The sequence below is a fragment of the Amphiprion ocellaris genome, chromosome 5 (genome assembly GCF_022539595.1).
Source record: "Amphiprion ocellaris isolate individual 3 ecotype Okinawa chromosome 5, ASM2253959v1, whole genome shotgun sequence".
NCBI lineage: Eukaryota > Metazoa > Chordata > Actinopteri > Pomacentridae > Amphiprion > Amphiprion ocellaris.
In genome coordinates, this window is record NC_072770.1 from 14008705 (window position 1) to 14019988 (window position 11284).

Consider the following 11284-nt stretch of genomic DNA (forward strand, 5'->3'; position numbering starts at 1 on the left):
CCTGAAACCTGCAGAAAGACGCTAAATTTATGAGAAAAATATCAGAATTATAACATTTATCAGGCAGAGATTCACCTTGAGAGTCCTGAAACCTGCAGAAAAATTCTAAATTTAGAGGAAAAAAATCTGAATTGTAACATTTATCAGGCAGATTCATCCCGAGAGTCCTGAAATCTGCAGGAAAACGTTAAATTTAGAGGAAAAACTGAGAAATTACACCAAAACCTGCAGGAAGATGCTAAATTTAGAGGAAAAACATCAGAATTATAACATTTACTGGGCAGAGATTAAACCTGAGAGCCCTGAAACCTGCAGGAAGATGCTAAATTTAGAAGAAAAACTGAGAAATTACACCAAAACCTGCAGGAAGATGCTAAATTTAGAGTAAAACATCAGAATTGTAACATTTATCAGGGAGATTAATCCCGAGAGCCCTGAAACCTGCAGAAAGACGTTAAATTTATGAGAAAAATATTAGAATTATAACATTTATCAGGTAGAGATTCACCTGAGAGCCTGAAACCTGCAGAAAGATGCTAAATTTAGAGGAAAACATCAAAATTGTCACATTTATCAGGCAGATTAATCCCGAGAGCCCTGAAACCTGCAGAAAGACGTTAAATTTATAAGAAAAATATCAGAATTATAACATTTATCAGGTAGAGATTCACCCTGAAGCCCTGAACCTGCAGGAAGGCATTAGACAGTATGCCAGCAGGCAAGGCACCTGGTCCTGATGGTTTCCCTGCTGAATTTCTTAAACATTTTTGGTCAATGTTAGCACCCCTTTTCTTCAGGACAGTGACAGAGATTAAAAATAATGGTTATATCAGTCCGCACATGAATACAGCTGCAATTAAATTATTATTGAAACCAGACAAAGATCCTACGCTTCCCTCTAGCTATCGACCTCTGTCACTAATCAACACCGACATCAAAATTATCTCAAAAGCTCTCGCCTCTAGGCTGGAGAAAATCATCCCGTCAATAATTCACAGCGATCAAACAGGATTTATAAATGGCCGACACTCCACCAACAACATCAGAAGACTTCTAAATCTAATCTCTTTGACGCAACGCCACAACAAAGAAGCTATTGTTATGTCACTGGACGCAGAAAAAGCCTTTGACAAAGTTAATTGGTCCTTTCTCTTTGCTGTGCTCCACAAATTTGGCTTCGGAGAATCATTTATCCAGTGGGTATCAGCTCTGTACAACTCACCCAAGGCTACAGTCACCACTAATGGGATCACTTCACAAAGCTTCAGTCTGCAAAGGGGAACGAGACAGGGATGCCCACTCTCTCCCTTATTGTTTGCGATCTTTATCGAACCATTAGCAACAGCTGTACGTCAGAACACCGATATCAAAGGTATCTGCGCTCTGGAGTCTGAACATAAAATTAACCTATACGCAGATGACATTTTACTTTATCTACAAGAACCCAAAACTTCAGTAAAGGAAGTATTTAACCTCATCACAACCTTCTCGCGTCTTTCAGACTACTCCGTCAACTGGTCAAAATCAATTATATTACCTTTAACAGAAAACTCGTGGAAGCCCGCAGCCCAAAACTCGCATTATTCTTTTCCTACTGGCAACATCAGATATCTGGGCATAAATATTTCCTCCAAACTCTCAGAATTAGTTCACCTGAACTTCACTCCACTTTTGGACAAAGTCTGTGATGATCTGAGGCGTTGGAACAACCTCCCCATCTCCCTTTTGGGACGAATAGCTACAGTCAAAATGAAAATATTACCTAAAATCAACTATCTTTTCTCCATGATTCCATTTAAACCCACATCAAAGTGGTTCCAATCGTTAGACTCCGCTATTGGTAAATTCTACTCAAAGAATAAAAAGGCTAAAATCAGTTTGACTACCCTCCAGAAGAATAAATCCGAAGGGGGACTGGAGGCTCCCAACTTCATGTATTATTATTTATCCAACCAAATACAATATCTCACCAAATGGATACATCCACATGAAGAATATAACTCCTGGCTGGAACTAGAACAGTTAGATTGTAACCAGATCAAAATCTCTGACCTTCCCTTTATCTCTTCTGCTCTTAAACATCACTCCTGCTTCAAGAACCCTATGATCGCTTCCACCTTGTCTGCTTGGTGGAAAGCACTGGAAATCACAGGCTCTCAATTAAAACCCAGTATACTCTCCCCAATCTGGCACAACCCTGATTTTGCAAACAACAAAATAGCTCTTTATTTCAGCACATGGGCAGAGAGAGGAGTCACTCACCTCCATCACCTTCTGGATGATAACACATTTAGGACATATATAAACTTATTCCAAACATTTGAAATAAGAAATGGAAATTTTCTTCAGTACCTACAGGTAAAGAAGACTATTACAAGTAGAATTCCATCGCTTCAGACTACTTTACAGCCAACGGATTTACAGCCACCTGAATTTGTCGACTACATTGTGAAACTCTCTCCAAGAAATAAGAAGAATCTCTCAAAAATTTATAGTTTACTCTCAAAGACACACTCTATACACCTACCAACTCAAAAATGGGAAAAAGACGTATCCAAATCTTTTGACTCTGATTTTTGGACCCAAATCTGTGAAAACACATTTAAAATGACTAAAAACACCAACTTACAATTGATCCAATTTAAGGTGCTTCACAGAACATATAACGCAATATAAACTGTATAAAATGGGCTTCTCACGCTCAGACACATGTACGCAATGCACCCAAAACATGACGGACACTTACTTTCACGCTCTGTGGCTTTGTACACCCGTCTATCAATTCTGGGTAACAATCACACAGAAACTCTCCAATATTTTGGACTGCGGGATTCCACATTCCCCGAACGTTTGCCTAATTGGTGATCTAACGCAAACAGCCCTTCCAGACATTCATATCCAACCCACACTTGCAGCTATCGCCATTGCCAAAAAAACTATTTTAGTTAACTGGAAAGATAAGAAAGCCCTCAACATCATCCATTGGCTGAACCTCCTCACAGAACACATTTCACTAGAGAATATCTGCTATCAGAAAAAACCAATTGGACTCCTTCAAAGAAAAATGGTCTCCATTTATTAAATCAATAAATATTAATCTATAGCCTCCGCTTGTATGTGGGCGTATGCCACTTCCCTCATAAAATTGTAATTATTATTCTGTCTGTGTGTATGGTCTGACTTCTGTCTCTGCTTTATTTCAGTTTATTAACCCTCTACCTTTTTAAGTAGGATGGCACCATGGACTTCAAGGCTGTGTGCATGCACTGGTGGTGTCCCTTCCCTATTGCTCTTGGGGTCGCTCTCTGGCTCTGCGGGGCCTGCGTGGCTCGGGCCCCTCTGCCTGGGGGTGGGTGTCCCCGGTGTCTCTCCCTTTGAGCCCTGGGTCTGCTGGGTGTGCGCTCTCCCGGGGCCTTGGGGGTGGCGGCGGCTGGTCTCTTCTGGGGCGCCCTGGCTGGCCCTGGGGTTTGGGGTGGGTCGGCCCTCCGGTCGCTCCCCTGTCCTTCCTGCTCTGCTTCCCTCCTCCTCCCTCCTCTCCTGCCTGGCCGCTCGTCCTCGTCCCTCTCCCTCCCCTGGGGGGGCTGGGGGCCCTCCGCTGCCTGGGGGTCTGGCATGGGGGCCGGGTGGTCTCTCTGGGGGGGTGGCTCTGGCTCATCCGGGCACAGGCCTTGGTACTTGCCTGTGTGCCGCCACTGGAGATAAGTTTCTGCTGGCTGGGGGCTTCTGTCCGGGCCCGGTGCTGTCCTGGGGAGTAGTGGGGTGGGTGGGGTCTCGGTGGTGCTGCGGGGTGGGCGCCCTGCATCCTGGACGTGCCGGCTCCGGGGTGGGCGTGGGGGCTCATGGCCCTTGCTTCCTAGTGGTGCGGCCTGGTCCTCCCTCCGGGGCAGGGTGCTGCGTGCGGCTGGCCCGTGGTGGGGCTACGGCGTCTGCTGGGGCGCTGCTCCAGCGCTGCGACTTCTGGGGGTTTCGGTGCTGGCCGGGCCGGTCGGGTTCATGTGGGCCCACCTTGGCCTCTTGCCTCTGGGCTCTGGGGGCCCTCTGCATCAGTACCGGTGGTCTTACTACCTGTCTCCCCCGCTGCTCTCTCCTCATGGGCCGGATCCACACCAGACTGCCTCTTACTGTGCACTTCACATACTTCACACATCACTGTATATAGTTACTCTTAGGCACATATAGGGACACAACAGTTAGGGCCCCGAGAGCAGGTGGGGGCAGGAACGATGGGCTCTGTGGTGGGGCGGATGGCAGGGCTCTACGGCCTTGTCTCTTCCCCATCACCCTCTTGCTTGCCTCCCCTGCTCTCTAATTTCTTTTTAATGCACCACACACACTCACACCTTGGGGGTAGGTCTGGGACGGCTCGGGGAACTTGGGCCAGGGTAGGCTGCAGAGTAGCCATCCTCTGTGGTCCTCTGGCCTGCCCCCTGGACGCCTCGCCCAGCCTCCCCACTTTTAATGCACCACATGACACTCAGGGTTACACTATCACGGTGCAGGGATAATGTCTCCAGTCTGGGATCGGGAGACATATTAATAGGGAGTAATGGGGGGATTTCACTAATATGGCCTCGCTGGTGGGACCCGGCCCCCTTATGGCTATGGGGTGGCGGGGGTGGACCATCATCCGTGTTGCTGTGGCTGGGGGGTCCCCGGGACCTGGGGGCTGTGGTCGGGGGGGGTTCTCCTGCGTGCCCGACGGGTCCGGGCAGGTGCGATGGCTCTTGGTGGGCTGCGGGGGCTGGATTGGCCGTCCTGGTGGGCGCTGTGGCTGTACTGCGGGCTGGTGGCATGTGGTGGCTCTGTCCTGGTGGGTTGTCAGGGCGCATTGCGGGGAGTGGGGGCCCTGGGTGTACTGCGCTCACCTGGGGCCTGGTGCGGGGGGTATGCGGGGTGCCTCCCTGTCGGCGTCGCCGGGCCCCACCACACTGTCCATTTTTACCCTCTGGACTCGCATCGGGTCCCGGCTCCGATTTCCTCTGGCCGGCTCCCGGTGGTGGCCTGCCTTGTGATGGGCTGGTTGCCGCCCCTTCGGTGGGCCGCTCGGCCCCTGTGTCTGGCTTCCTGGCTGTGTGGGGCCGTTGGCCCCCTCGGGGGGGGGGGGGGGGGGGGGGGGGGGGGGGGGGGGGGGGGGGGGGGGGGGGGGGGGGGGGGGGGGGGGGGGGGGTGGGGGTTTGGGTGGCGGGTGGGTCCTCGTGCCCCGGGCCGCCTGGGTCGGTCTGGGCGCGCTGGGGGTGTCGGTAGCTGCTCCCTCTTGTTCTCCGGGTTCGCGTCGTTCACGGTGGCCCCGGTGGCTCTCTGGGGGTGCCGCCCTGTGGCTCCTACGGCCCGGGGGGAGGGATGCCCTGTTGGCTTGGCCCTGCCTTGCCGTGATTGCTGTTCTGGGCTTCGGGGTTCTTCACACTTGCATGTTTGATCAGGTCTCGCCAGCTACTGCCGAGTCCCATTTCAGCGAATGATGGGTCCCGCCAGAATGTGCTGAGAATCTCTCCAGTCTCTACCCTAAACTCATTCTCTCTCGCACTAGTATCCTCTTCTGGCCTATTCTATTCTATTCTATACTATCAAGACACCACAATTATGGTGCTCAGTACCTTTGTTTATTATTTATTATTGAATCTCTTTTTCTTTTGTGTTGGTTTGGTTTTCTTTTCTTTTTTCAAATTTTTTTTTTTTTTGATGGAGTTAGTAGTTGGGCATAACACACCACCTTACAATCTTTAATTGCAATAGCAACGCCTGTTATTTTCTATCCCTGTTCATCCTGTTCGTCCTGTTCGTCCTGTCCAGTCTTTGTTTCCCCCACACATCACTGAGGTGTAGCACTGCCCTCCCTGGCTTATAATAGGGAATTCTAATAAAGAATGTCTGCTCAGCTTTCAGGGAGGGCCGGTGATGGTCACACACATGCACTAAATATTAAAATATTTGGCTGCATGACTAAAATATGCATCAATCTCATACAATGTTGACACCTCTTTTGTGGAGTTAAACAATGAGAACAAATGCAGACAAAAAAAAAAAAGAATGCACTGAAACTTTGCTCCCACTAGCTTAGCCTCGCCATAGCACGCAGCTCAAAGGGGCGTGTCCTATCTACTCATTCATATCTATGAGAACAACGGTGGCTGCACATAAGGACCCCTGACGTTGATTAGCTGCGTAAATACCATTATATACAGTCTATGGTAAATATGTATGTGAATCGCATCATTGGCTGCAGCAGCCAGTCACCGGTCACTCACTGACTCACATTGAAAAATAGCACAGAATGAATTGTTCCGTGTTTATTTTATTTATAATTTAGGTTGGATTTTTTTTTCTGTGCGCGGAGACTGTGTCAGCAGTGTGCAATTGCGCATGCACGCGCGCAGCTTAGAGGGAACAGTGGTCAACACTGCAGAAAATCAAGATCACCAAGGGCCGGGTCCTGAAGGCATGTGCAGACCAGCTAGTAGGCGTGTTTACGGACATTTTCAACCGGTCCTTACAGCAGGCTGTAGTCCCCACATTCCTTAAATTCACCACTATAGTGCCCGTGCCCAAGAAACAGGCAGTGAAATGCCTGAATGACTACCGCCCAGTTGCCTTGACACCAATAATAATGAAGTGCTTTGAGAGGCTGGTCCTGCATTACATCAAGGACATCATTCCTGCTGATCTGGACATCCACCAGTTGCTTATAGGGCAAACAGATCAACGGAAGACGCCATCTCAACTGCCTGCACACGGCCCTGACCCACCTGGAGGGCCCCAACACCTATGTTAGAATGCTATTTGTTGATTTTACATCAGCATTCAACACCATCTCCCCCCATAAACTGATAACCAAGCTTGGCCATCTGGGACTAGACACCACACTCTGCTCCTGGATCCACAGCTTTCTCACCGGCAGACCACAGAGTGTCAGAGTAGGAGAGGTGACATCATCCACACTCACACTGAGTACAGGTGCACCTCAGGGCTGCGTCCTCAGCCCGGCCCTGTTCACCCTTTTCACACATGACTGTACCTCCATCCACCCCTCCAACACGACAGTAAAGTTTGCTGATGACACCACCATAGTGGGATTAATATCTGACAACAACGAGACCCACTACAGGGAGAAGGTCCAGCACCTGTGTCCCAGCTGGTGCTCTGGACAGTGACCTGGTGATGAATACCACGCGAAAACAAAAGAGATCATTGTGGACTTGAGGGAGAGCCCAGAAAACTGCCCCCCCCCCCCCAACCTCTCTGCAGTAATGGAGAGGGAGGATGAGAGGGTCAGCAATATCAAGGTACCTGGGTCCTCCACATCACCATGATTCGTCATCATGGACCTCGAACACCTCCCACTTGATGGTGAAGAAGGCTCAGCGAAGAGACTTTTCTTCTTCTGCGGAGGCGTTCATTAGAAAACAGAAAACCAGCAAGACTGCAGAACAAGCTTCTTCCCCAGAGCTGTCGCTAGCCATCACAACCCCCTACCCACTGCCCCACCACCCCAGTCATTCCCCCACTCCCAAGTTCATCTATGCAATAAGAACTCTATTTCAACACTGGACCACTTTATCAGCACTGATCACTTTACTTTGTTGTATATAGTACTTTGATTCTTCTTTTTATTATTTGAGAGTATTTTTAAACTATTTTTATTATTTGCACTGCTGCTAATTGTCGCGTTCTTCAGACAAATTTCACTGTACTTCTGAACAATGACAATAAAGGCTCTTTAAGTCTTTAAGAAATGCAAAAAAAAGTTTAAATCTCATATCTAAATAATCTGGAATATAATTATTAATCAGCTTGATAATTACTTTATATTAACCTTTAATTATTGTCTTCTGTGTTTGAATCGGATGAATATGTTGTGATGTAATAAAGAAAAGTACCGTGACACTTGTCTGATTGGAATGAAAACACAAAACCTTAAGTTATGTTTAATTTACTTGATCTTAATGAGTGTTTCTAATGTTAATCATACAGACACACAATAGCCTTGTCTGGGTGAATTTGAGATGTAAATCAAAATTTACATTCAGATCTATTTTTTTATAAAAGATTCCCTCTCACACTGAGTATAAATTAAGTTTTACCAGGTAGATTTTGCCACACTGGTATACAGAAAAAGCTAATTAAAATAAAACAGGTTCCATTTTATATATATAAAACATCTTAAGTATTTCAGTAATGGAGATTCAGAGGTAAATACCAAACATATTTGTCATGTGCAATTTAAAGTTCAGCCAAAGGGAGGCAGAGAAACCACAAATAAGAACCTAGTTGTCTTGTGGAGCAGAGTTACATGCCACAAACATTTGGTGTCCAGGAGACTATATTGAGACCTTTCAAAATAAATGCATTGATTTTTTTTGTTGTGTTTTTAAACACTTCTGTTAAAGATCTCTTGTTGAATTAAGATAAGACACCGGATTACCTTCATTTTCTCTGCCATACCGGAATAGAAGTCTGTCTTGGAGCTACACCGCCTGGGCAGATTCTGAATGGTGAACTGGTCTTGCAACATTGCCGCGTTAGTTTCAGGCAAACAAAGCAGAACTCCTTATGACATCGAGGACATATAACATTTTTGCAGTTTTGTCTACTATGTTCTATCTTCATGCCACATGTAGGACAGAGTCGGATAGAGGGGCAGCTGGTGACGCCCGCCACCTCCGGCAGGTCGATGGATTTGCATGTCTGCAGCAGTTGCAGGTCCCTGTTGATGCAGTCATCGTTGCCACAGTGGTCCGATCGAGGAGCTGAGCCCTTCCATGGCTTCTGACACTGCCAGCAGAACTGATAGGTTCCCCCCTGATCAGCTGTGCATATGATACATATGACACACAGGTTGGAAAGATCCTTCCTCTCCATGTTTGTTTTGCACTGGGGACACTGATGGGGGAGAACAGTGAAGAAAAAATAAACATCAGTCCACTTGATTTGGTTTTAATGTTTAAATCGGAGTAAATCCCTGAAAAGTCAGCATCAATACAACCACAGAGCACTGGACCACTTACTGGCTGAAACTCGCAGTGTCTAGCAGCAGCCATGCGGGCCATGTTGTCCTCAAAGTGCTGCATTTCCTCAACAGATAAATCTGCCAGTCTGCGCACCTCTTGGTACGACCACGCCTTATTGCACCTTGTGGTCCCCTCTACCAGTGCAGGGCATTTAAATCTGTAATGCCCCTTAAAACACAAAGAAAAATCATTTTGAAATGACAGAAAGCAATCAAGGGACTTTTTACTTAAGTAGAATATTGAGGTAATTAAGAGATCTGACTCTACTTGAGCATTTCTCTTTCTTGCAAGTTTATACTTCTGTTCTCCTACTTTTCATATATTTTTCACTCCATCAAGGAACACGTTGGAGTTTTGTGGCGATAAGCGTCTGTCTGTCTGTTCGTCTGTTCGCAACATTACTCAAAAACTCAATAACGAATTTGGATGAAATTTTCAGGGAAGGTCAGAAATGACACAAGGACCAAGTGATTAGATTTTCGGCTTCTAGTCTGGATCTATGGATTTGTTAAAGACTTCTGTATCATTGCGAGATCGTGGTCACTGTAACTATGATAACAAGTTAACACTACGTCAGTTGCCTGCTGACGATCACAAAATTGCGATCCTACTGCAAATCGACTGCTGTGGACTTATCGGGACTTATCTGTTGGAAATCATACAAGGAACAATTGATTAAATTGTTGGGGTGTTTCCGAGTTCCATCACTTTCCACCGCCCGCTACATATTTAAGTCACGCAATTCGATATCTGTATATAACGTACACATGCATAACACACGCCTGTGCGCAGTGCAAGGTCATTTTTTTTGTCGGAAATGACACAACGACTCAGAAGCCTTGGTGGAGTACTGCGCTCTCTGAGTATTTTTCTTGTTTTTAAATCTGTCCTGGCTTTGGTTTCTGCTTTTATATCTCCTGTCCCTATCTTTGTAAGTGCACAGTTTACATCCCTTTTCAATAAGCTACTTAGTGCTTGTGCTTCCTCTCTTTCTGTTTTCCCTCCTTTCTGATTGTCTGTTCTGCCCTCATTGGCTTCACCTGTATCCCGTCTCATCGATGTGTATAATCTTGTCTCTCTTTCGATTCCATTGTGCACATACAGATACTGCATCCATTATACCTGGTCCAGCAGGTTGCGACACCACTGTGTTAGAGATTCAGGAGTGACGGCGTGGCCACAGGACATCTCTGCTCTGAGAGAGTCATCATCTGAGGCTGAGGTGGGCAAAAGCAAATATCAGGTACATTACTTGGTAATATGCAGTTCATACAGCTGTGAGTTCATGAAAATATGAGGAGACAATTACAGAGGAAGGGGAAGAAAAACTACTGAAACTGTTGTTTGTAGCATTTTTCTGTTCAGTGAAAAAGAAAAAGAATCTTACAAATTGGATCCAAGTCGTCCCTCCTGGTGACAAACTTGAGGGTGGTATCTAGTGGGTCATAGCCCTTCATCTCTGGTAGGCCCTGAATGCTCATGTTCTGTGTGAAAAAAAAATCTGAAACCATGAATACTGAAAAATAAGATTTACAGAAACACTTTATTGAAATAGTCCATAGTATATTTTGTAACTCCCATTTTTGTTCTTTGTATTAGGTAGATTTGGAGCATCAGTTTGCCTTAGGTTTTGGAGCAGTTCTTATAATTTGGTGGCTTTGACTGATGTAAACAGGAAGTATAACGCTTCTATTGAGAAAGTCTGTGGGTTACCACATGGGCTCTGTTTTATGTTCTGTAATGCTTCGACAAACTGCCACCATTAAAAGTATGCAGAATTAAAACAGACAGACACTTTATTTATCCCCTTCAGGCAATTCTAGAAATCCAGGACCTCACACACGCTACATTCAAGGTAGATAAGGAGACAATATACACCGATCAGCCACAACACTATGACCACTGACAGGTGAAGTGAATAACATCAATAATCTTTTTATAATGAAATGTTATGCTGGGAAACCTTGAGTCCTGACATTCATGTGGATGTTTGACATGTACCACCCACCTAAACATGGCAGGTCCAGCAACTCACCCAACCACCCATGGCAACAGCAGTCCTTGATGCCAGATGTCACCCTCAGCAGGACAATGCACCCCGACACACCACAAAAACTGCTCAGGAGTGACCCGGGGAACACAACAGAGCTAAGGTGGTCACCCGGGTTCCACACTCCCCAGATCCAGATCTTACTGAGCATCTGTGGGATGTGCCAGGATAAGCCTGATCTAGTTAGGTTCCACCCTGCAACCCATAGGACCCACAGAATTCACTGCCA

The 11284-nt window shown here is 46.5% G+C and overlaps 1 protein-coding gene across 1 annotated transcript; it reads right to left on the bottom strand.

Moving 5' to 3' along the window:
* Window positions 1–8077: 8077 nt before the first annotated feature.
* On the bottom strand, window positions 8078–10650 carry LOC111585795 (uncharacterized). The gene is made up of 4 exons (XM_023295409.3): window positions 10393–10650; window positions 10128–10222; window positions 9003–9173; window positions 8078–8877 (listed from the first exon to the last, which is right to left on the bottom strand). Exons 1-4 carry the CDS (start codon window positions 10514–10516, stop codon window positions 8422–8424), a joined length of 846 nt encoding a protein of 281 aa, XP_023151177.2. The 5' UTR covers window positions 10517–10650; the 3' UTR covers window positions 8078–8421.
* Window positions 10651–11284: the final 634 nt, after the last annotated feature.